The sequence below is a fragment of the Erithacus rubecula genome (genome assembly GCF_903797595.1).
Source record: "Erithacus rubecula genome assembly, chromosome: 6".
NCBI lineage: Eukaryota > Metazoa > Chordata > Aves > Passeriformes > Muscicapidae > Erithacus > Erithacus rubecula.
In genome coordinates this window covers 10,508,810-10,531,726 of record NC_136688.1, presented here as the reverse complement: position 1 = coordinate 10,531,726, position 22,917 = coordinate 10,508,810, and the positions used below count along the sequence as shown (strand labels likewise).

The following is a 22,917-nucleotide window of genomic DNA, read 5'->3' as shown; positions in this document are numbered from 1 at the left end:
GCGCTGAGCTCCCACCCGTGACCGCTGCGCCTTCCTGCCCCCACTTTGTCATCCCCCAGGTGGCCCCCGCAACCATCGCTTTTCTTATAAATCCTTTATTTGGAGTGAAAATATAGTTTTTGACCCTGCACTGGAATGGAGAGGGAGTACACAAGGAGAAGGAGGGGAGGAAAAGCCCCCAAAATATACGGGGGACAATATCTCACAGTTGAGGAAGGCAGATCATACCCTGCCCCACAGAAAGGGGGGAGACCCCACACAGGAATTGGGGGTGTGGGGGGAAATCTTTGATCCCAAGAGCAGCCCCCAGCCAGAGGAATGAGGGCAGGGGTGGAGAGTGGTCCATGATTTGGGGGGGGGGGGCAGCACCCAGTAAGGCAATGGGGGGGAAGCGGGGAGCTGCCAGAGGGGTGGCCAGCCCCCTAATGGGAGAAGGGCCCGGAGCAGGGGAAGGGGGGGCACCCCAGGGGGGTGACATGGTTCAGGGGGGTCCCTGGGGCGCAGGCGTGGTCCCTGGGGTGGTGATCCCTGAGGGGGTCCCTACACGTGGCCGTTCTCGAGGCGGCTGAGCTGCTCCTCCAGGCGGGAGATGCGCTGGCCCTGCTCCGCCACCAGCGCCCGCAGCGCCGCCACCTCCTGCAGCACCTCGTCCAGGCGGCCCCCCTGGGGGACACCCAGTCAGCACAGCCACCCGGGACACGCCCAGCAGAGCCACACCCGCTGCCCCACCCACACCCCACACCGGCCACACCCCTCTGTCCCTTTCCCGTTGTCCCCTTACCGCGGTGCTGCCGGAGCCGAGCGCCGGGGGGGCACTGAAGCGAGAGGACGCAGGGGCCGCGGGCGGCGTGGAGGGTGGCGTGGTGGCCCCGGTGGCTGCAGTGGCGCGGCTGTCGTGTAGCAGCGTCCGCCGGCTCACCTTGAGGTCGCGCTGCTTGCTGGGGACGTAGGCCTGGCGCAGGGACACCAGCACGGGCCCCGCCGTGCGCCCCGCCACCCACTCCTCCGCCTCCATGGCTGCCTCGGGGCCGGCCGTGTCCGGGTACAGGTCGTCCTGGAACAGGTCCGACTGCCCCCCACAGCGTCAGAGGGGTGGTGTCCTCAGGGGACTCCCAGAGAGACCCCCCTAGGGACACAGCCTCACTGGGGATCACCCACTGCTCTCATGTCCTGCTCAGGGACCTCACACACAGACCTCATAGGGACAGATCCCATCCAGCCTGTTTAGGAACCCCTTTTTGTGTGTGCCCAATTACCACACCTTGCCCTGGAGCCCCACACAGCCCCATGTCCTGCCCGGAGACCCCTCTCAGTTCCCCTGGGTACTCCCACCAGCCCTACTGGGTCCCCCTATCCCACATTCCCCTATCCCCACCCTGCTCCCATCCCCACCCACCTTCCTTGGCACGGTCATGATGATGGGCTCACACTTGCGCTCGTGCAGCTTGTAGAACCTGCCAGGGGAGCAGAGGGGGTCATGGAAAGTTTTGGAGGGGCCTGGGGGTCCTTGTTCCCCATGTCCCCATGCCCACCTGGCGATCTCGCACTTGCTGACGTCCAGCCCGCGCTTGGGCATCCAGCCCATTCCCCGCTGGGGCTCCTTACTGGTGAAGGTGTTGAGGAAGTGGATGTAGGGCGGCTCCTCCGTGATCTCGAAGTACCGGATGCTCGAGTCCCCCTGGGAACACGTTGTTAGGGGGGTCCCTGGCTTCAGGGGGTCACCAGCAGGGTGGGGGGCTCCATACCTTGCCGCAGACATAGACCACGTTGGTGTCAGGGTCGTAGAAGGGCAGCAGAGTCCCATTGCTGGAGTCCAGCTCCTGCAGCCCCATGGGCTCCTCCAGGTTCTCCTGGTGTGGGATGAGGTGTCAGGCACACGGGGGTCCCCAGAATGGAGCCGGGGGACACCCAGGGTGCCACTCACCGTGTCCCACAGTGCCAGCTGCCGCTCGCTCATGCGGCTGAAGCCGGTGGTGAAGATCTTGCCGTCAGCCAGGAAGATGGCGCGCATGGGACGGGCCCCCTCGTGTGCCCGCTCCTTCTCCTGGGAGGCAGGGCTGTCACCGGTGCCCACAGCACCCCAGGGACAGGCACCAAGGGACAGGGGACAGCAGGGAGAACCGGGGGACAAGGACACCCGCGGAACACAGGACAACAGGATGCACCAAGGGACAAGAGCAGGGAGCAGGGGATTCCCCCCAGGAACCAGCGCAGGGCAGTGCCCTGGTGACACAGGGTCGCCCCCTGGTGACAGGGCAGTGCCCTGGTGACCCCCGTGGGGGTGGGGACACTCACGGCCACCACGGTGCCGCGGCGGGGGTCGATGACTCGGACGCTCTTGTCCTTGCAGGCGGTGCAGAAGCGGGAGCCGTCGCGGCTCCAGCTGACGCTGTAGATGAGGTCGGGGTGCAGCCCGTCCAGCCGGTACAGCTCCTCCGCCGTGCCCACATTCCAGATCAGCACCACGTTATCACAGCCTGGGGGACACGGCAGGGGTCACCTCGGCCGTGCAGCCCCCTCCTGCTGCCCGCAGCGTCCCCCCGTACCCGCGCTGAGCAGCACGTTGCGGGCGGTGGGGTGCCAGGTGACGATGCCAACGCGCTTCGAGTGACCCTCCAGGACCACCACCGGCTCCGTCAGCGGCTGGCTCAGCCCGTTCTCCGGGATCTGCCACACCTGGGGGGACAGAGGGGACGGTGAACGAAGCGGGGCGACCCCTGCCAGCCCCAGGATCCCGGGCCACCCCTCACCATGATGGTGCAATCCTCGGAGCCGCTGGCAATGACGTGGTCGTTGTGGGGACACCAGTCGATGTCGAGGACGGGGCCTGTGTGGCCGCACACCGTGGGGTATGACTTGTCAATGCGTCCGGTCTGGGGACAAAGTGACAGCAGGGAGGGGATCACCCACCGGCACAAACCCCCGTGGTGCTCCCCGCGTCACCACCCTGTTGTCACCTTGTGCAGGGGGAGCACGAGGAAGGCGCCGCCACCACTGGCCTCCACGATGATGGCCACAAAGGAGGGGTTGACGGCGCAGAAGGTGCTGTCCCAGGTGACACGGGACACGCGGATGTCATCGTAGCACTGGTCCGTCTTCACCGGCTGCCCGAACACGTGCCGGAATTTGCTCTGCCGCACCACCTTCCGGAACGACATGGCTGGGGAGAGCCCCGGCCCGCGGTCAGGCGTGCTGGGATACCCCAACACGGGAGCTGGGGCACCAGGGAGGTGGCTTGGGAATGGGGTGTCCCCTGAACTGGTTTTGTCGCTGTCTTCCAGCCCGATAAAGGGTGGCTCAGCCACTCTGAGGAGCCAGGAATTGGGGCACACACCTCTATCCCTGCCAGCTCCCCAAAGGGAACTCAGGAAGCACCCCAGGAATGGGGGCTCTTAGCAAGACAGGGAGTGTCCCGTGCAGGACGGGGTCAGGGACAAGGATATCCCCCGGGAAACACGGGTAGGGATGGAAACGAGGGCAGGGACAACTCCAACAGATCAGGGGATGGGCATGGCCCTGCTGGCTGTGGGGACAAGGATAGGGGTGGAGGGCACGAACGGGGACGGTGGTGGCCTCATTCTGAACGGGGATAGTGACAGGGATGGGGAGAGGAACAAGGATGGGGACGGGGGCGGGGTCAGGAATGGGGCCGGTGGGGGCCGCGCTTGGCACAGGAACAGGAATGGGGACAGGGATGAGGATGGGGACATGGACGGGGAAGGGGATGGGGTGGCCCTGCGCAGGATGGGGACAGGGATAGGGATGGGGACAGGGACAAGGGGTGGCCCCGCAGGGAACGGGACCGGGGAAGGCGGATGGGGGAGTCACGCCCGGCGGGTCGGGACGGGGCTCGGTGCCCGGTGGCGGTGCCCGCACTCACCGGCGGGTCGGTGCCCGGGGCCGGTGCCGGCGTCGGGGGCGGCGGGAGCGGCGGCGGCGGCGGGGCGGGGGCGGGGCAGGAAGTGACCGGGGCCGCCCCGCGCGTGCGCGACGCCGGGGCGGGGACACCGGGTGGGGGGGACCGGGGCCACCCCGGGCTTGGCACCCACGGACACCCCGCCGTGGCACCCCATGGGCACGGGCACCCGGGGGACAGCGACAGTGCGGGGCACAGAGGTGACAGTGGCAGCGAGTGACACGGGGGTGCTGCTGGCAGGCTGTCACCCCCACCGGGGTCACCCCGGGGTGACACAGCAGCCAGGGTCACCTCCCTGCTCTCATTTTGGGGTGTCCCTCCCCTCTGAAGCCCCCTGTGCCACCCTGTGCCGCGCAGTCATGTCCTGGGGACACCCCAGCAGTCCCCATCCTGCAGGGACAATAAACGGGCGGGGGGAGCTCGGGGAGAGGTGCCGGGTCAGAGGACACAGTGGTGGCATTGCGGTGTCACCACGGGGGATGTGGGTTAGTCTGGGGACACTGGTGGCTTTGGAGTGTCACCACTGTGAACACAGAGCAGTGATGGGGACACTGGTGGCTGTGGGGTGTCACCATGTGAACATGGAGCAATGCTGGGGACACTGGTGGCTGTGGGGTGTCACCACTGCCAACACAGTGCAGTGCTGGGGACACTGGTGGCTGTGGGGTGTCACCGTGTGAACATGGAGCAATGCTGGGGACACTGGTGGCTGTGGGGTGTCACCACTGGACTCAAGGGCCTCTGTGGTGACCCTGGGACGCTTGTGGGGACGTGTTCAATGTCCGTGGCTGTTTCCTGCCATTAATCACCGCTAATTGGCTTTGCCCTGCCGGGCCCGCGGCGGGGGGAGTTTGGAGGGGTCACGGGGGGTGTAAGAGGATTTCCCTGCTCCTTCCTCCGGCTCGGCCATCCCAGGGTCCCGCTCCCTGCCCGCCCGCTGCCCACCCGGCCCCGGCCCCATGCCACGCTCCCACGGGGACAAGGGGACCCCCAAGGACAAGGAGCCCCCGCAGAAGGGGAAAGGGGGGCACGAGGAGGGGGAGAAACCCTCCAAAACCCCCGAGGACGTCGGTGCCCCGGCCTCCAAGAATTCTGGCTCCGAATCCCGGCACGGCAGCCACGGGCAGAAGAGTGGGAAGAAGGGTCCCGTGGACCCGCACGCTGCTGCCACCAAGACCTACTCACCCTTCCTCAACACCGTCTTTGGCAAGGTGGGGACACTGGGAGGGGACTTGGGGATGAGGGTGGACATGGAGGGACGCTGGAAATGGAGGGGATGTGGGGACAGTGGAGGTGGGGACAGGATTCTGTGGATGGAAGGGGGACAGGAGCTTTGAGGACATGGTCAGGGACACTTTGGGACTCTGGGATGGAGAGGATGTGGAGACAGTGGGGGTGGGAACATGGGGACAGTGAGGGTGGGTTCAGGAATAGTCCCGGGCCCTGCAGATGGAGAAGCATTTGAGACATGGGGACATGGAGACAATGGGGATGGGGACAGTGAGGTTGTTTCAGGACCCTGGCTATGGAAGGGACATGGGGAAAGTGGGCATGGGGACAGGGACAGTCCAGGACCCTGTAGATGAAGAGGTCATTGAGACAATCGGGAGGGCTTGGAGACAGTGGGATGGGGACAATGGGGATGTTCCAGAACCCTGGGGATGGAGGGGACATGGGGCCAGTGAAGATGGGGTTGAGACACTCCAGGCTCCTGGGGATGGAGGGATGTTGGGCACTGAGTACATGGTCAGGGCCACTCTGGGTCCCTGGGGATTAAAAAGACACGGGGACAGTGGGGACACTGTCAAGGGCAGTCTGGGACCCCGGGGATGGGAACATGGGGACAGTGGGAATGGGCTTAGGGACAGTCTGGAAACTTGAGGATGAAGGGGATATGGGGCACTGAGAACAGTCAGGGGCACTCTGGAGATAGATGGGACATGGGTGCTGGGAGTGGTGTTGGGGACACTCTGGGGCCCTGGGGACAGAGGGGACATACTGAGGGGACATGCTGGGCAGAGGCAGCCAAGCTCTGTGGGAGTAAAAATGCTGCCCCCCAACCTCTGGAGTACAAAGCCCCTCAGCAGCATCCGTGGCCCCCCAGCACATCCCATCTAGAGCTGGGGGTCCCGAGGTGGGGACACCCCTGGGGTGGGTGACAGGAAGGGGGACACGGGGACAGCGCCAGGGCAGGTGGGAGGCGCCCGCACAGGGCAGGGCGGGGCTTTGCCTCCAATCCCACTAATCCTCCACTGGAGTTAATTTTGGCCCACGCTTAACAAAAGTGACACCGAGGTTGGAGGGGGCAAGGAGGGGGGATGGACACGGAGTTGGGTCTCATTCTGCTGTCACCCCCTCTGTGTGTCCCATGCAGGAGCGGGAGCTGTCACCGGAGGAGCTGGATGGTGAGCAGGGGAATGGGGTGGGGACACAGGCCTGGGGGAATGGGGGGGCACGTCCTCATGGAGCGATCTGCCATGGCGACATGGCCATGGAGGGGTCTTCCACATCCAAGAAATCACCTGCCCTGGGGTGACACGGTGTCCGTGTGACCCTCCACGCCTGATGACATCCCTGTCCCCACCCATGGCCGTGCCCAGAGCTGCTAGACGCCTTCAAGGAGTTCGACACGGACCAGGATGGCTACATCAGCTACAAGGACCTGGGCGAGTGCATGCGCACGCTGGGCTACATGCCCACCGAGATGGAGCTCATCGAGATCTCCCAGCACATCAAGATGAGGAGTGAGTGGGGTTGGGGCCGGGGAGGGGACCAGGGGGTCACTGGGGTGCTGAGGGTGTCCCTTCCCACCGCAGTGGGTGGCCGTGTGGACTTCGAGGACTTTGTGCAGATGATGGGCCCGAAGCTGCGGGAGGAGACGGCGCACATGGTGGGCGTGAGGGAGCTCAAGATCGCCTTCCGCGAGGTACGGCCACCGCCACGGGGACAGCGGGCATGGCGTCCCCTCCTCGGGCACCACAGCCACCAGGGGACACAGGCGTGGTGGGGACAGCGACTGTAGTGGGGACAATGATGATGGGGGCATGGAGAGCACAGTGATCATGGGAAGACCATGTGCAGAAGGTGACCACAGGAGGGATCGTGGGGTGGCCACAAGCATGGAGAGAACAGAGACCGGGGGGAATGATGACCATAGTGGTGACCACAAGTGCAGAGGAGACAGCGAGCGCAGGGAGCTGGGGGTGGCCGGTGGCCGTGGTGGGAGGGTGACCCTCAGCCCGCGGGTGCCGCAGTTCGACATGAACGGGGACGGGGAGATCAGCACGGCCGAGATGCGCGAGGCCATCGCGGCGCTGCTGGGGGAGCAGCTGAAGGCGCAGGAGGTGGATGAGATCCTGCAGGACGTGGATCTCAATGGAGACGGCCACGTGGACTTTGATGGTGAGAGGACTCCCCCTTCCCCGGGGGGCCGCGGCAGGGGCTGAGCCCCGGGTGCCCTGACGTCCCCTCCTCGCCCCGCAGAGTTCGTGATGATGCTGTCGTCCCGGTAACGGAGACACCGGGCAGGAGGGGACCCCTGGGTGACACCCCCAGACCTTCCTCAGCCCTTCCCTGCCCGGCCAAGAGACCCGAGAGCTCTGCCAGGGTTCAGAGGGAACAGCTGGAGCGGAGCGCCTGGGAACGAGGCAGACACCAGACCCCCGACCCCAAAAGCCACCGGCTGTGGAGGCAGAGCCAGCGGAGGCCGGGGCACCCAATAAATCCCTTTGGCCGGAGCTGGAGGAACGTGTCTGGTGCTTGTGGGGCGGCACGTGGGGTCAGTGTCCCCGCAGTGACCCGAGCCACCCGCTGTGGGGGACAGCGGGGACCCAAATGGGTGGTGGCTGCCGGGGGGCGTGGCTCAGCGTCACACCTCGCTCTCCCATTGGCCGGATCTGACCCGCTGAGATCAGCCGGCCAATCAGCACGCTCTAATTCAAGGTGGGCGGGAAAATGCCAGTCCTCCCGGAACGGTCACTCAAACCAATTGACCAATCAGCGCGAGGTAGGGCACGATTTTGGCCAATCACGCCTCTCGTGCCAGCTGGCCAATCAGAGGCCGCGTACCATCGGACCGGCAGGGCGTGGCGGGAGCCTGTGTCACTCGCAGGGCGTCCCCACGATCCCTTGGGACATCCCCCACCCCAGGGGGTCCCAGGACCTTCCCTCCGTGCATGCTCCCCCCAGACCAGGTGACCCCCTGGCCAAAAGGAGTCCCTGGGAAGAGGTCAAGGGTCCCCCCAAAAGGTCACCCAGGGTGTCCTTAGCACCCCAAATCCAGTGGGAAACACAGGAGGACACAGGAGACATCCCTCAATCCCCCCCACCTGTCACAGGGCAGCAGAACCTGGGCAGTGGACACGGTGGCTCCTGGAGAATTCCATGAATAGGGTCAAGTCCTTGTTTGGGTGCTGCCACTCAGATCCCAACAGGAGTAGGGGTCCCCAGAATCAGTTGCAGAGAAGGGCTGCACCCTCCCCCTACCCCACAGAGCAGGCACAGGGTTGGGGCATTCACAGATTTTAATTTAGTTCTTTTTCCGGAGACAAAAAAAAAAACAAAAAACAACCCAAAAAAAAAAAATAAAAAGGCATCAAACGCCCCCAATTTCAGGTTTGGGGGTGCAGAGACTCCCCCCATGGCGCATCTCCCCACCCCTGTAGTGTCTGGGGGTGCAGGGGTCCCACTGCACCCTAGAGAGACCCTCCCCCCAAAACCCAGGCCCTCCCCCTGCCCTAAACCTACAGGGAAGGCACCTCATGGGGGGTCCCCAGGTGCGGGGGCCACCCCGGGGAGGGTGGGGACTCCCCAGCTTGGGGGCTGTGGGGGAGAAGGGAACCTCGATTGCTCTCTACATATATATAATATACACCTATAGAACAGGCTGGGGGGGAGTCTGGCCCCCCCCCGGACCCCAAAAGCACCCGAACTCCTGGGACGAAGGGGAACGGGAATAAAAGGGGAAGGGGGGAGACCAAGGCCAGCCTCGGGCTCGCCCCGCTGCGCCTTCCCCGGGGCCCCCCACCCCAGGGGTGGCTGTGCCCCCCACCGCAGGGTGCCGAGGAGGTGGGTGGGGCAAATGGACCCCCCCCTGCTCCAGCATGGATTTTGGGGTGGGGGGGGCTGTGTTGGCTCCTGCTCCCCAAGGTCATTTGGGTGGGCTAAGGCAAAGCCCGGCCGGCACTCACGGTGAGGCGCGGGGACACACGGTTAAGACAGACGGATGGACGGGGGGGGTCCTGGCCTTCATCCCTCCCCCCCTGCCGCTCCTCCTCCTCCTCCTCTTCGCTGGGCTCAAAAAATATCCGGGCACAAGCTCCAGTCCTGCTTCTCCTTGCTCTCCCAGTAGCCCCCCTTGTAGACGTGCGCCATCTCCTGGGTCACCGGGTCCTTCTTCCGCTCGAACCACAGCGGTTTGTAGGGATCATAGGGTGTCCCTGGGGGGCACAGCGGGGTCAGGGCCGGCGGGGGACCCCGAGGGGTGACACCCCCGTGTGACAGCCCTGCCTTACCGTCCTCGGTGGCGCGGGCGGCCTCGGCCTCGCGGCGCTTGCGGGAGAGCCGCTGTTTCTCCTCCAGCCGCTGCTTCTCCACGTTGGCCTCGTCCCACCTGCCGTTCTCCATGAGGCGCTGGTCCGGGCGCCACCGGCTGTCCGTGGGGGCCGTCCCGTTCTCCGGCGCGTTCAGGGTCAGCGCCAGCTCCGAGAAGTAGTACATGTTCTCTGCGTGCTTCCTAGGGCACGGCAAGGAGTGGGACTCAGTGCCAGCCCCACAGCCCTGCTCCCAGAGTTGCCTCATTCCCCTTCTCCCCACTCACGGGAGCGGGTTCCGCTTCCACAGCAGCACCCGGCTGTCCTCGGCCTCGTGGGCTCGTGGCCGCACCTCGGCTCCGTTGTCCCCTGGTCCCAGCTGGACCTTGTAGCAATCCATCTTCTCGTCCCACGTACCCAGCAGGACAAAATGCACCTTTCCCGAGGGGTCCATCACCTCCCCGGTCACCTGGCAGGAGAGGGGACAGCCTGGATCAGGACACACTGCAGTCATGAGCAGCCTGGGTGTCCCATGGCTCCGTGTCCCTACCTTCCTTGCCACATCCCGGGAGAAGTAGCTGTAAGGGACGAACTTGAGGATGCACTTGTCCCCTGTCTTGTGGTTGACAATCTCGATCTCACCTGACTGTGGAGGGGAGAGGACAGTCAGACCTACCCGTGGCCCATTCCCCAGGGATCCACGCTTCCATATACCTCCCATCCATGCCTTCCCACCTGGTCTATCCAGAGCTTCCCCACGATGATGTTGTGCACGGTGGTTGTCACCTTTTTCCACGTGTAGTGGTTGCCGGAGGAGTGGAAGACACAATGGATGGTACCTGGGGGAGGGAGACTGTGCTGGGAACCACACCTGGAACCTTGGGCGGTCCCAAAAATCCCACACACTTCTGGGGCGCTCACCCAGTGGCATGATGGAGAGGTATTTCCCTCGGAATTTGCTGGTGATTTTGATTTCCTGACGCAGCGTCCAGCCGTTCTTGGAGTCGGCGTGGTGGGCGGCAGCCGGCGGGTGGTGGCTCACCTGGACATGGGATTGGGAAGAGCTCAGTGCCGGCCATCCTGATGGCCTGGGAAAGGCTGGGAGAGAGGAGCTGGCCGCACCTGCTCGCAGAGGGAGCGGTATCCGCTCTCCTCCAGGCGATCCAGCTCGAAGGTTTCCCCCAGGAGCGGGTTGAAGGGTTTGCTGGTGCGGAAGACGGTGGTGGAGTAGGAGGACACGGTGAAAGCGGCCACGTAGCACAGCTGCTCCAGGGAGCTCTCGCACCGCGCCGCCCGATCCAGGAGCTCGTGGTATTCCAGGTCCTCCGTCAGCCGCTGCAGCATGGACAGCGGCTCGTTGAAATTCACCTGCAAGAGGGAAGGGGTCAGAAAAAAGGGGGTTCTGGGGTGCTGCGTGCCCACCTGCCAGCTGCATCTGTGCTCACTGGCATGGGAATCTTGGAGAGCTCCTTCCCGATGCAGTTCTTCATGATGCTCCAGAGGTTGAGGCTGTAGTTGGGTTTGTAGGGAATGCGGGTTCTCTTCTCCTTCTTGGTGTCCTCAACCTGGTGCTTGTACTAGGGAGAGGAGAGACAAAGGCTGTTATATCCCTGTGATCCCCTCTAAACCACCTCCATGGTAATTTGGGCATCCCCAAGCCATAAACCCCCATCCCACCTGCTCGTCCAGGCTGATGTCACTGCTGGTGCCACTGATGTTGCTCCCAGTTCTCCTGGGAAGGAGGGAAAGGGGATGAACATTCCCTAGCAGGGCAGAGCAGTGAGGGGATTCCCCTCTCCCCCAAAACTCACTTGTGGCCCATCATGTCGGGCATGGGGAAGATCTCTGGGGCATCAAAGAACTCATTGTTGTCATCGTCCTCGTCACTCAGGTCACCTTTGGCAGGGCAGCACAGATCTGGGAAAGGGGACAGGGCTGGTGAGAAACCGCCAGTTTCCTGCTGAAGGCCCCCCTGTCACCAATCAGCAAGCCAAGGGGCTCACACCCCACCCCAGCTCTGAGGGTGTCAGAGGATAAGGCTCAGAGAAGCCAGTTTGGACCCTGCTGTGGATGCCAGAACCACTTGGCTACACAGGTGAGACGGGACAGACACATCCCTTGGGATCAGCAGAGTCTGGCTTGGAAAATGCCAGAAAGCAACCAGGAGACACCTGGACACAGCACTAGTCCCTCCCCACCTTTGCCAGAGGCTCCACTGCCGGACGTGCTGGCGGGGAGCACCGTGGCCCCCCGGAAAGCCCTTTCCAGGTGGTTGTGCTGCTTGGCTAGCTGCTCCAGCGTCTCCTCCAGCCGGATCCGCTGATCCCGCTCCTGCTGCAGCGACTTCTGCCACTTCTTCCCGTGAGTTTGTGCCAGGAGCATGAAATCCCGGCAGGCCTGTGGGGAAACTGTGCTCAGCATGGAAGTGGGGGCTTTTCCCACTGAGGTGGAATGCTCAGGCTGGGGACTCACGTTGATCATGGCATTGGAGGTGATGCGGAAGAGCGTGGCTCGCTCGTTGACCTGCTTGATCTTGTCCGTGCTGTCCGGAGGGAGCCGCAGGGCCTCGAGCTCGCTGAGGGAGCGCTGCAGGGCTGTGCCGTGCTTGGCAATCAGGTCGTTGCAGGTGCTCAGGTCCTCCACTTTGCTGGATAAAATCCGCAGGGTGTTCTGCAGCTCCGTCTTGTCCGTCTGCGACACCGACTCGTCGCCGGAGTCGTCTGCGGGTGGGAAGGGATGGGGAGTGTGGGATTGAGGCTGCCAGGAAGGGCACGGGGGGGTCCCCAAATCCCTGAGGGCTCCCAAACACTGATGGTCCAACTCTGTGCATGCCAGGCTGTTGGGCTGGACACAGCCAGCCTCTTCCAAACCTTCTTGCTAGAGATGCTGGGATGCTGCCCGAGGCACTGGGATATTGTTTTAGGTCTTATGAGGCACTGGGATCCTGCCCTGGGGCACTGGGTTTGTGAGGAACTCGAAGCCTGCCCTAAGGACACTAATCTTGTCCTGGGATCATGCTTGGGGGCACTGGAATCCTGTGCCCTGTGGGGCTGGGATTCTTCTCTCTGGGCATTGGGATTCTGCCCTCAGTCCTGTGAAGCACTGGGATTCTGCCCTGGGGACGCTAGGATCCTGTAGAACACTAATATCTTGCCCTGGGTCCTGTGGGGTAGTGGGATCCTGCCCTGAGTCCTGCAAGCACTGTGAACCTGGCTTGGGGTCTGCGTGGCACTGGGATCTCACTCTGAGGACACTGATCCTACCCTGGACACTGCTGGGCACTGGGATTTCACCCTGAGGGCACTGCCACCCATGGATCCAGGAATTCCGTACCTGATTCCTCCAGCATCTTGACAGCCTTGGCCTTGGCGAGCTCAAGGGCGGTGACCCAGCGCTGCCGCTCCACCTCGGAGCTGGCCTTGAGGTGGTAGGTCTGGGCTCCGCCGTTGGAGATGATGAAATTGCAGGAATCCTCCACGGTGATGTTGGCCGTGGCCAGGTTGATGGTGCCGCGGCACGTGTGGCCCATTTCCGCCTTGGATCTGCACGGGAAGGCGGTGGTGAGGGAAGGACAGGGCCGGGATCCCCGGGATGAGCCCTCGGGGGGCTGTGCAGGGGGCTTGGCATTCCCTGCCCGGCAGCCAGGGCTATTAATAGGGAGGGTGTGCTGGCGCCGGAGTGGGGCCAGGCCTGGGGACATCGTTTTGAGGGAATAAGTCCACACCCCCAGGAATGGCCTCAGGATCCTGGAGCCTCATGGATCCGGTGCTTCCCGGATCCTGGCACGGGGGTGAAGTCCCAGCAAGGCCGTGCCAGGCTGGCACTCCCGTTCCACGTCACCGGGTGACAGAGGAAATATCCAGCCGGGACACCCCCAGCCCGGTGCCCCCCCCGGTGCCGGCGGTGTAACCGGAGCCGGCAGCTGCCCAAGGCTCCGATTCCCCTTCAATAATTGAGGGACAGGAACCCCCCCGGGCCGGGCTCAGGTGTCCCCGCGGGTGACAACGCACGAGGCCAGAGGGAAGAGCGGCTGGGAGGGACAGCGGGATCCGAGAGCTGCGGGAGCTGAGGGGGCTGCAGACCCCCGCCCGCCCTCAAATAACCACGGGGACAGAAGAGTGACAATCCTGGGGCAGAGGTGACAACCACGGGGACAGGGGTGTGACAGCCGCCCCCATCTCCTGCTGGCACAGAGGGGCGGCGGGGAGCAAGCGAACGACCCCGTCCCCCCGCCAACAGCAGTCCCGGTGACCGGGAGGTGACATCCCCCGTGACACGGAGGTGACAACTGAGGGGACAGGGAGGTGACAGCCACCCTCCCTCCCAGCTGGCAGCGGGGCACCGAGCGCTTTCCTGCCCGGTGCCCGGAGCCCACACTCGCTTCCCTCCCGCCGCTTCCCTCCCCGCCCAAGGTCACGGGGGGCCCGGGGGACGGCGGGGCGGGTCCCGGGGCGTACCGGTAGTAGCTGAGCAGCCCATTGCTGAGCACGAACCAGCGGCGCTGGTATCCCTTGATGTAGTTGGTCCACTTGAAGAGCCAACCCTCGCGGGCCGAGCCGGGACCGGCCCCGCCGCCGCCCGCGCCGCTTCCTCCGCCCGCCGACGCTGTCGGTGGCCCCGGTGCCGCCGTCGGTGCCGGTGCCGCCCCGATGCTCGCCGCCGGTGAGGGCAGGGCCGGGGGCGCGCCGGGGGCCGCGGGCAGCGCTGCGGGCCCGGGGGGCGCGGCCGGGCCGGGCCCCGCGCCCGCCGCACGCAGCTCCGCCATCGCCGCCGCCGCCACCGCCCCGCCGCGTCGCCGTCACTCGCCCCGCCCACGTCCGCGCCCCATTGGCGACCAAGGCGCCGGCGGGGCGGTTCGCGGGTTCCGATTGGTCAAGGGCGGTCCCCTCGGCCGTCAATCAAAGCGGGAGCCAATGGGCGGGGGAGCGGCGCGCCGCGCGTGCTGACGCCAAGCGGTGAGTCACCCGCCAGCGATTGGCGGAGGGGCGGGGCTGCTCGCAACGCGCGCTGCCATTGGCTGAGGTCTGGCCACGCCCCCTGCCCTCTGCCCACGGAGGTACTCCCGGGGTTCGAGATCCCCGGGGGGACAGAGCGGGGCAAGGCGGGGCCGCGCAGGGGGCGGCTCGGGCCAGAGAAGGAGAGACCAGGCTGGCAGCCGTATACAATTCATCTTTATTTACAATACCCTATAAAAATGTAAATTTAGAAATTTTATTGTCATTAACCAGAACCAAAAAGTGGGAGGGACGGGGAAAAAAAAATCCAAACAAAAAAAAAAAAGAACTGCAAACAAATGAAACTAAGAAAGTAAGCAAAAAAGGGGGAAAAAGGGGAAAAAGAAAAAAAACTGAAAAAAACCCAATCAAAAAGCAGGAGAAAAGGAAAAAAAAAAAAAGCAATAAAATAAAATAATAAAAATAATAAATGAACTTTCCGTTTGATCTGTCAGAGGAAAAGGACTGTGAAAGAGCTGGGAGCAGCGGAGGGGGCAGGCTGGTTAATGCCAGGAGGAATTCCAAGTTGTAAAATCCCTATATGTGCAAATCTTGGGGTTTTTTTCGAAGGGGAAAAAAAAAAAAAAAAAAAAAAAAAAAAAAAAAAAAAAAAAGGTAAAATTATCCCCCAACCACCACCGCCACCTTCCCGAGAAGCAGCACAGCTGAATCCACCCGGATTCAATCCAATCCAGAGGGGACAGAGACCTGGCTGTGCCCCCCCACCCCAGAGCTGCTGGGGCTGAGCCCAGGGGAGAGAGAAGAATTTTGGGAAGACGAGGTGAGTGTGTGAAACAGGTGTGTGCAGTGTGGGGAAGGGCAGGAAGCAGAGCTCAGTGCATGTGGGAAGGGCTGGAGAAGGAGCATTGGGGAATTCCTGGCCATGGACGTGGAGCAAGAGGCTCCCTGCTACATGGGATCCTCAGTAGTGTGTGTGTGTGTCTGTGTGTGTCTGTGTCTGTGTGTTTGGGGGGGAAGCAGCAGTTTTTGGGGGTGCAGAGGGGGAAATTGGGAGCAGCAGAGAAAGGCAGCACTTTTTGAGGAAGCGGGGAGCAGCCAAACATCCTCCTCTTCCTGCTGATCCAGGTATTGGGGGGCAGATGTGTCCCATGTGCCAGGCTGGGTGTTGGGGGAGGCGTGGGGTGAACCGTGTGCCTTCCATCCATCCTTCCATCCTTCCATCCTTCCTCTGGAACATTCTGGTGGTGGCAAGGAGCCACGGAGATCTACCGGATCCCCTGCACTAAGCTGGAACCAGGGAACAACAGCAGCAAGATGAGAGTGAGGCAGTGATTCCCCTCTCCCCAAGCTGCTTTTCCCCACTCCAATCCTTCTCCAGCAGCACCTCCACCTCTGGTTTCCCCTTTCTCCCATTCCCCTGGTGGGACAAGGCCACATTCCAATGGGAAAAGAGGGCTGGTACTCACTGCAATTTTGTCTCCAGCAGGTTCAGCTTCTGCTGGTCAACGTAGCGAGAGAAGAGGGAGATCAGGTTGGAGGGGATGGACACAGGCTTTGCCAAGGCTCCCTGAGGGATCCGCAGGAGCTCCCGGGTCGCCATCAGCATCAGCTCCGTCCTGCCAGAAAAACAGGAGAAGGGAGCAGTGAGAGCTGTGGGGGTTCTGGGAGCCTGGAGGCTGCCTTTTCTTCCCTAAGGGGCTGGGAATGTGGTGACATTCCAGGCACGAGCATCCCAGCCAGGGACAGCGACTCACCATTGGTTGTCCTGCATCAGCTCTGCGTTCGTGTCCGAGCTCTGCAATTCCTCCCCTCGGCTCAGGACCAGGTACAGCAGGGACAGACCGAACTGTGGGGATAGGGAGGGGATCCGTCACCTCCAACCATTCCTCAGGAGAATCCCCAACACTTCTCAACCCTCCTGGAATGCTGGCACAGGCAGGAAGATCCCTGGATGCCTTTGCAGGAGGAGGAGGAAAAGACCACAAACCACTCCCAGCCCAGGTGGGACTTATTGGGGCAACATTCCCACTGCAAATTCCAGGACTGGAGCATGGAGTGCACTGGGATGGACCCAGAAGCTGCTGCCAGGCTGAAGCAGAGCTCAGGTCCACCTCAGATGGTTAATTAACGTGCCAGACACCCTCGTTAATCAGCGAGGGGAACAGGTGCTGTGCTGAGAGTGCTGCTGGGGTGATCCCCAAGGCTGGGAAGGGGTGGGGATAAGGAGCACCTTGTTTTGGAGCACAGCAGTGAGGTGCAGGTTGGTGGGAGCGGAGGCGCTCTGAGGTAGGTTGGTGAGCTGCTGCACAAGGCTGGTGACTGTTCCCAAGGGAAGGTGGTAGAGGACGTGGGAAAAGGGCCTCAAGAGGCAGGGAAGCACCTGTGGATAAAAGAACACAGTTGTGAGCTCCCCACACTTCCCTGTGCCTGGCTGGAATTGCAAACAGCTTCTCCCACAAAGCCCCTCCAATCCTCTGGCACCCTCCCAGGAAAGGCAGGAATAGCTATCCTGAAGACACATGGTGCCCTCCCAGCCTCTGGAACCTCACCTCATCCTGAGCATCCTTCTTGATGAGGAAGGGCAGGTTCCTGGCCGTGGCCATGAGCACATCGGCCGCTTGCTCTGGAGCCAGGAAGGGAAGGATCCGAGCCACCAGGCGCTTTCCTTTACGGATGCACATGATCTGCATGAAGTGGTCATCACTCGGCCTGAGAGGGAGGGACAAAGGCGTCAACCCTCACCTGGGAGCATCCCAGGGTTATCCCATGGCTGGATCTGCCCCAGCACCAGGTGGAAAACCCACCCCTGCCTCAAGAAACATCCCTGAGGAGGGAAAAACTACACAGGAATGACATCCCTAATCCTCAGCACCGCCAGTTGGGAGAGGATGGAAGTTGTGACTTTGCAACCACAGTGAGGACAAAATGGCTAAAAAAAGGTTACTTCAGCCCCCTGCAAGAGTCAGGCAGATCCAAGGAAAATGGTTTCATTCAGTGGTCCCAGAGTGCTGGAGCTCCCAAATATCACTCACCTGTCCTGCCCAGGTGCTTTTCCCCTCAGATTGTCATACATGTCACAGATCTTCTGCTTCCTCTCTCCCATCAGGGCTGGCCGCTCCCCTTCCAGGCTCAGGAGGTAGCGGCGCTCGTAGTCCTCCACGTCCAGGAGGAGGCTGTACGTCTGCAGGAAGCATGGATCACTCAGGGAATCATGGAATGGGTTGGGCTGGCCCACTTTTTATCCCACCACAGACCTCTGAGGGTCAGGACAATCCCCGTTAAACTCACCTTCTCAATGGTGACGAGGGTCTGTCGCCTCTTATCCCGGACCTGCTTCTCCTTCGTCTCCTGCCAGGGAGGGAGGAGGGAATCAGGGCTGTGGGAAGCAGCCACAGGGCCGTGTTGGAAGGGAGAAAGGGCAAGAACTCACGTCATCCTCGCTGCGGGATGTCACCACGGCGTCGATCATCTTTCGGGGGTTGTTGACACTGGAGACGGTGAGTTTTCCCAGCGAGCCCTCAAACTGCACTGCAGGAAGGAGGGAGCAGGGAAGCTGAGGGATGAGCCCCCTCAACCCCTGGATGAAAGGAGCCCTGGGGCTGCTGGAGGGCTTTACCTGGCTTGTAGGTGTGTTCCAGCTTGGCCACCTGAGGGGTGATGAGTTTAGTGCGCTCCTTCTTGGGACCATCACCATGCACTTCCTCGGTGGCTGCTAACTTCTCCAGCTTCTGGAAGTAATTCTGAGGCAGGGAGAGGAAATGTTGAGAGCCTTCTCCCAAAAAACCATTGGCCATCTTCCTCTCCTGAGCTCCATCATCTTCTCAACATCATCATTTAAGCCACACCTGAGTCCATCCTCCTGTACTATCCCTCAGGTTGACAGAGATTGAGTCTCCTCCTCAGCCCTTTCTCAGAGGACAATGACAAATCTGCTCTCCTTGTGGGGTTCCCAGTCCTTCCAGCACATCCCAGTTAGCCTGTCTACCTCCACTGTCACCATGCTGGGGCCTCTCCAAACCATCCACCTGGTTTCACAACGGCAGAGCTTTGCTGACTCACATCCTGCACCAGTTCCTCTTCTCTACTGGGACCAGCTCACCCACAGATTCCAAAAAAACTCTGCCAGCTTGGGAGAGGGTGGGCCCAGCGGACATAGCTCTCCCACCCCATTCAGCCTCCTGATGTCCATCCCAGACATTTCCCTCTCTCCCTGGGGACACTCAAGCAGTCCCTCAGCCACCACCTTGCTTCACTTGCTTTAAGTCTGGCTTTTCCCAGCACTGTCTGATATTCCCCATTCCCGAACTGGAAAAAAGCAGGAGCAATCTCTCCATATCTGTGGTAGCTGAATCCCCAGAACACAACACCTATCCACCTGCTCTGCTGCTTGGATTCCCACAGGGTTCGCCACCACCATTCCCAGTCAGACCAAAATCACATTTTCCGTGCTCAGAGATCTCTCTGAAGTTTTCCATTTAGCATCTCCCTTGTCTCATTCCAGGGATTTTAACCTGGCTTTGTCCCACTTCTGATGGAGAGTTGCTCTCCTATTATTTTAGACACATGAAACCAGTACACTCCAACATCTATCTCCTCACTCCTGGAAATCACACCCAAGTAGGAGTAAGCTCTTTCCAGGGATGCTGATCTCAACCTGTCCCTCCATCTTCCTCTTCCACAGAGGAAAACAATCCACTGCATCTCTCTCTGGACTGACATCCCAGTCCCACCCAACATTTAACAGACAGGGGGAAGAGCCTGCTCCCGAGTACCTGATAATAATAATCATCCAGGTAGGGATCAGTGCTCTGCAGCTGCATCATCTGGATCTTGGACACCCAGTCCTTTTCCCGCTGCAACATGAGGTTGGCATAGGGATCCTTACGGATCTGCTCCTGATGGCTGCTCCGGTGGCCCCCTCGGTCCCCCCCAGAGCCGTTGAGGCTCCGGTGCTGGCTGGCAGGAGAAGAAGGGCACCCGTGAGCACACCGGAGCTACAGGAAGGGACAGAGAGGGGGGACAGGTGACCCTGGAAGCAGGACGCGTCTCCGCGCCGCGTGGCCCCGTTGCTGCCCCCGCACTCACTTGCGGTTCTGCTGCTGCCGCTGGTGCAGGAGCCGGCGGTGCTGCGGGTGCAGATGGGTCGTGTCCGGCCGGAACATCTGAGGCTGCGGCCTGGGGAGAGCGGGAATCGTCAGCCACGGGCGCGGGGAGCGGGCGGGATGCTGGGACAGGGACAGCACCCACCTCAGGTTCTGCAGGTGGGATCCGGGGCCCGGAGGGTGCGGCAGCTGCGAGGGGGGCGGGGCGGGGGGAGCCCCGAAAAAGGCACGGAACCCTCCGGCCGGGGACATCATCTGCCCAACTCTGCCCTGCAGCAGCTTGGGATTCACGGAGGGCAGCGGGCTCCCCACCAGCCCCGACACCCGGGCAAACTGGCTGGGGGACATTCGGCCGGCCTAGAGGAGCAGAGAGGACAGCTGGAGTCAGCCAGGTGGGAAAAGGAACTGGGATGGCCAGCAAGAGCCATGGAGAGCCAAGTCCCGGGGCCACGCAGAGAGAATGGTGGGATAAAGCACAGGAAGGAGCTTTACCTGGGCTCCTCCGAGCAGCTGGGCTCTCTGCAGGTGTGTGAGAACGGGAGAGACGCTGTGGGGGAACGGGTGGCCCAGGAGGGAGGAATTCTGGGGAAAGAGTTGGGAAAACGGACCCCAAGTCAGACACCACAACTGGCAGACAGGACAAATCCCAGGAAGGGCAGGCTCCATGGGGTGGGGATGAGCCACAGGAACACAGGGAGGTTTTGAGGGAGCTGGTTATCAATCCCCAAAAAGGAAGAGAGCAAGCTGGATACCGGAACATTGCAGAGCTGGTTGGGGGACATCCTCTCTCCATAGGGAGTGGGATAACGCTGCTGCATGGTAGCTCGGATGTGGACAGGCTTGGGACACAGGATCTGGGAGGAGGCAAGTGGCACAGTCACTCCCCCCGGTAGTGGCTTGCGCCCTTGGGAGCAGTGGGAAGCTGGGAAGCGAGGAGGTACCTGCTGGTTGAAGTTCGGGATGGCGGCCTGTTTGGGGGGGGTGCCGATGGGAACAGCCCGGACTGGGGGGCTCCCAATGATGGGGGACGAGGAGCGCCGGGGCAGCGCCCGCTCCGATGGATCCCGCTCCTCATCCCGAGCCTGCGGAGGCCTCTGGGGCAGGGCATAATCCAGCACGGACACCGACGGCATGTCCTGCCAAAGGAATGGGAAGGACACGCCCCTGGAGTCATAGCCTGGGACAGGGAGGAGGCTCAGTGTCCCCTCTACCTCCTGCCAGCTCTCCACATCCCACTGCGATTCCCTGGCATCTTCAGGTGAAGCTGGAGCACACGTGACTGCCAAGAGCATTCCATTTGGGATAACAGGGCGTGGGGTGGGAATTCTGGGTCACCTCCCAGCCCGGCAGAGCCAGGAGAGGGTTGGGAGAGGGTTGGACACGCAGCACTTCAAAGCCTGACTCTTAATGAAACCACAACAACACAAAAATCCTCTGCCTCCAGGCATCAACATTCCCAAATCCTGCCGCGAGCCCTGAAATCCCTCAGACATCACCAGCCATCCCAGCCCGGCAAAAATCCGCCATCCCAGCCCTCCAGGGTCTGCGGGGGGACAGAGGGTGACAGCTATGAGGGTCCCCCACAATCCACAGATGCAGCCAAAGGGAAGTGGGGCACTCTGCTATCCCAAGAACAGTTTATCCTATCCAGCTGGCTGCCACAGGGATTTGGGACCAGGGCAGAGCCCCCCGTCCCCAGCACCTACCTGAGCGAGGAGCGGCCCCCGGATCCGCCGCAGCATGGCCGAGCTGTCCCAGATGCTGGAATTCAGCCCCCCAGGCTGCTGCAGAGCACGAGCAGAGTCAGGAGGGCGTTGTGGGATCCATCCCCACATCCCCTGCACCTCCCAGCCCGTTCCCACCTGCGGGGGATCCCTGGTGTGCACGGCCTGCATGATGGCCGGGTCCTCCAGCTCGCTGTCGATGACGAGGCGCGTGAGCCGCTCGGCCAGCGCGTCCTCGGGATCGCCCAGAACGTCCCCGTCATTCCCAACGGGCCCGTCCGGCTCCCGGCTCAGCCCGGCCTTGTCCTCCAGCTCCGCCAGCCGCTCGTGGGCCTCCTGCCAGTCATCATCTGCCAAGGGGAACAGGGTGAGGGATGCGGGCCGGGGGATCCGTGGGCTCAGGGGGGTCTGGGGGTGGCACTCAGGGTCTCACCGACGGCCCCGGCCCCGAAGGTATCATCGTTGAACTGGTCGATATCTTCATCCTCCTCCCCCAGGGCCTGGAAGGCATCTTCATCCTCGTCCAGTGGGCAGTCCTCCAGGGACTGGGACAGCCGGGAATAGGGTCAGCTCCACTGTACCTCCCCGCTGGTCCCTCAGCCCATTATACCTATACAACCACCCCCTCAACCAACGGTTCCTCCCCCAGCACTGTTATCCACCCCTGGAAATCCCCCGACCCGTTATTCCGATGCAGTGACTCTCCCAACCCGTTATATCTCCCCAATGACCCCTCCAGACCTAGAGGGTGACCCCTCCCGTTATACGCTCCCCCAGCCCGTTAGAGGAATCCAGTGACCCCCAGACTCCCTCTGCCCCCCTGGAGCCCCCTCCCAGCCCCTCAGTGACCGCCCTCCCCAGCTCATTACACCTCCCCCGCCCCAGCCCGTTATACCCCCCCCACTCCGTTGCACCGCCCCTGTGCCGTCCCGGCGCGGTTCTCCCGCAGGCCCCGCGGGGCTCCGCCCGCCCTGGCCCCCGCCCGGCCCCTCCCCGGCCCCTCCCCGCTCACCGGGTACCGGAACATGGCGGCGCCGGCGTCCCCCGCCCGCAGGCTCCGCGCCGCCCGACCAGGCCCCGGGCCCCGCCGCGCATGCGCCGCCACGGGCGCAGCCGCATGACGTCATCCTCCGCCAGCGCCCCACGCCCCGCCCGCCGGCGGGCGATGGGCGGGGCTTTCACTGACCACGCCCAATAGAGACCACGCCCACTCGCATGTGTTTCTTAAAGGGGCAGCGTCCCTTTTTTCCCCGCGGACAGCGGTGACATCCGCGTGTCCCCCGCCCGCAGTCGTGCCCCCCAGTGTCACCCCATCCATAGCCAATGTCACCCCATCCATAGTCCCAGCAGTGCCCGCCCAGCCCTGTCCCCAGCTGTGTCCCATCCACAGTCATGTCCCCCACCCGTGTCCCCTGTGCCCAGCCGTGTCTCCGCACCCATGAACTCTGTCCCCAGCCACGACCCTCAGTTGTGTCCCCTAATTGCAGCCATGCCCTCAAGCTGTCCCCTGTGCCTGCTCAGGTCCCGTCTCCAGCCGTGTCCTCCCAGCTGTGTCCTGAACCCATAATTGCATCCCGCCCCCAGCTGTGTTCCCAGATGTGACCCCTATCCACAGCTTTGTCACCCCGAGTCGTGTCCCCTGACTCAGCCATATCCCCAGCTGTGTTCCACATCCACAGCCGTGTCCCC

The 22,917-nt window shown here is 62.6% G+C and overlaps 4 protein-coding genes across 7 annotated transcripts; 1 reads left to right on the top strand and 3 right to left on the bottom strand.

The window, feature by feature from the left end:
• Positions 1-79: 79 nt before the first annotated feature.
• On the bottom strand, positions 80-3,988 carry CORO1B (coronin 1B). Its single transcript, XM_079308796.1, has 11 exons — positions 3,881-3,988; positions 2,958-3,160; positions 2,751-2,873; positions 2,547-2,676; positions 2,296-2,477; positions 1,925-2,044; positions 1,746-1,850; positions 1,533-1,678; positions 1,397-1,454; positions 782-1,069; positions 80-663 (listed from the first exon to the last, which is right to left on the bottom strand). Exons 2-11 carry the CDS (start codon positions 3,156-3,158, stop codon positions 541-543), a joined length of 1,476 nt encoding a protein of 491 aa, XP_079164922.1. The 5' UTR covers positions 3,159-3,160; positions 3,881-3,988; the 3' UTR covers positions 80-540.
• Positions 3,989-4,182: 194 nt separating this feature from the next.
• On the top strand, positions 4,183-7,704 carry CABP4 (calcium binding protein 4). 2 transcript variants are annotated; one of them, XM_079310005.1, is made up of 6 exons: positions 4,186-5,127; positions 6,291-6,321; positions 6,517-6,660; positions 6,733-6,842; positions 7,171-7,318; positions 7,400-7,699. In XM_079310005.1, the coding sequence occupies exons 1-6, from the start codon at positions 4,876-4,878 to the stop codon at positions 7,426-7,428; spliced, it is 714 nt and encodes a 237-aa protein (XP_079166131.1). In that variant the 5' UTR covers positions 4,186-4,875; the 3' UTR covers positions 7,429-7,699. The 2 variants fall into 2 exon arrangements, with proteins under 2 accessions (XP_079166130.1, XP_079166131.1); XM_079310004.1 differs by having other exon boundaries at positions 4,183-5,127; positions 7,171-7,704.
• Positions 7,705-8,421: 717 nt separating this feature from the next.
• On the bottom strand, positions 8,422-14,258 carry OSBP (oxysterol binding protein). The gene is made up of 14 exons (XM_079308648.1): positions 13,905-14,258; positions 12,781-12,989; positions 11,920-12,167; positions 11,646-11,844; positions 11,259-11,364; positions 11,125-11,179; positions 10,893-11,024; positions 10,570-10,815; positions 10,369-10,489; positions 10,183-10,286; positions 9,998-10,093; positions 9,735-9,916; positions 9,430-9,650; positions 8,422-9,354 (listed from the first exon to the last, which is right to left on the bottom strand). The coding sequence occupies exons 1-14, from the start codon at positions 14,210-14,212 to the stop codon at positions 9,212-9,214; spliced, it is 2,370 nt and encodes a 789-aa protein (XP_079164774.1). The 5' UTR covers positions 14,213-14,258; the 3' UTR covers positions 8,422-9,211.
• Positions 14,259-14,596: 338 nt separating this feature from the next.
• PATL1 (PAT1 homolog 1, processing body mRNA decay factor) lies at positions 14,597-22,370 on the bottom strand (the record flags this gene model as incomplete). 3 transcript variants are annotated; one of them, XM_079308649.1, is made up of 19 exons in its annotated part: positions 22,241-22,370; positions 21,662-21,773; positions 21,367-21,578; positions 21,211-21,288; positions 20,446-20,640; positions 20,257-20,358; positions 19,997-20,086; positions 19,650-19,861; positions 19,488-19,577; positions 19,175-19,358; positions 18,019-18,142; positions 17,833-17,930; positions 17,691-17,750; positions 17,435-17,583; positions 16,952-17,111; positions 16,633-16,782; positions 16,157-16,248; positions 15,869-16,018; positions 14,597-15,689 (listed from the first exon to the last, which is right to left on the bottom strand). In XM_079308649.1, exons 1-19 carry the CDS (start codon positions 22,253-22,255, stop codon positions 15,668-15,670), a joined length of 2,295 nt encoding a protein of 764 aa, XP_079164775.1. In that variant the 5' UTR covers positions 22,256-22,370. The 3 variants fall into 3 exon arrangements, with proteins under 3 accessions (XP_079164775.1, XP_079164776.1, XP_079164777.1); XM_079308650.1 differs by having other exon boundaries at positions 21,211-21,285; XM_079308651.1 differs by lacking the exon at positions 14,597-15,689 and having other exon boundaries at positions 15,865-16,018.
• Between the last annotated feature and the right edge of the window lie 547 nt (positions 22,371-22,917).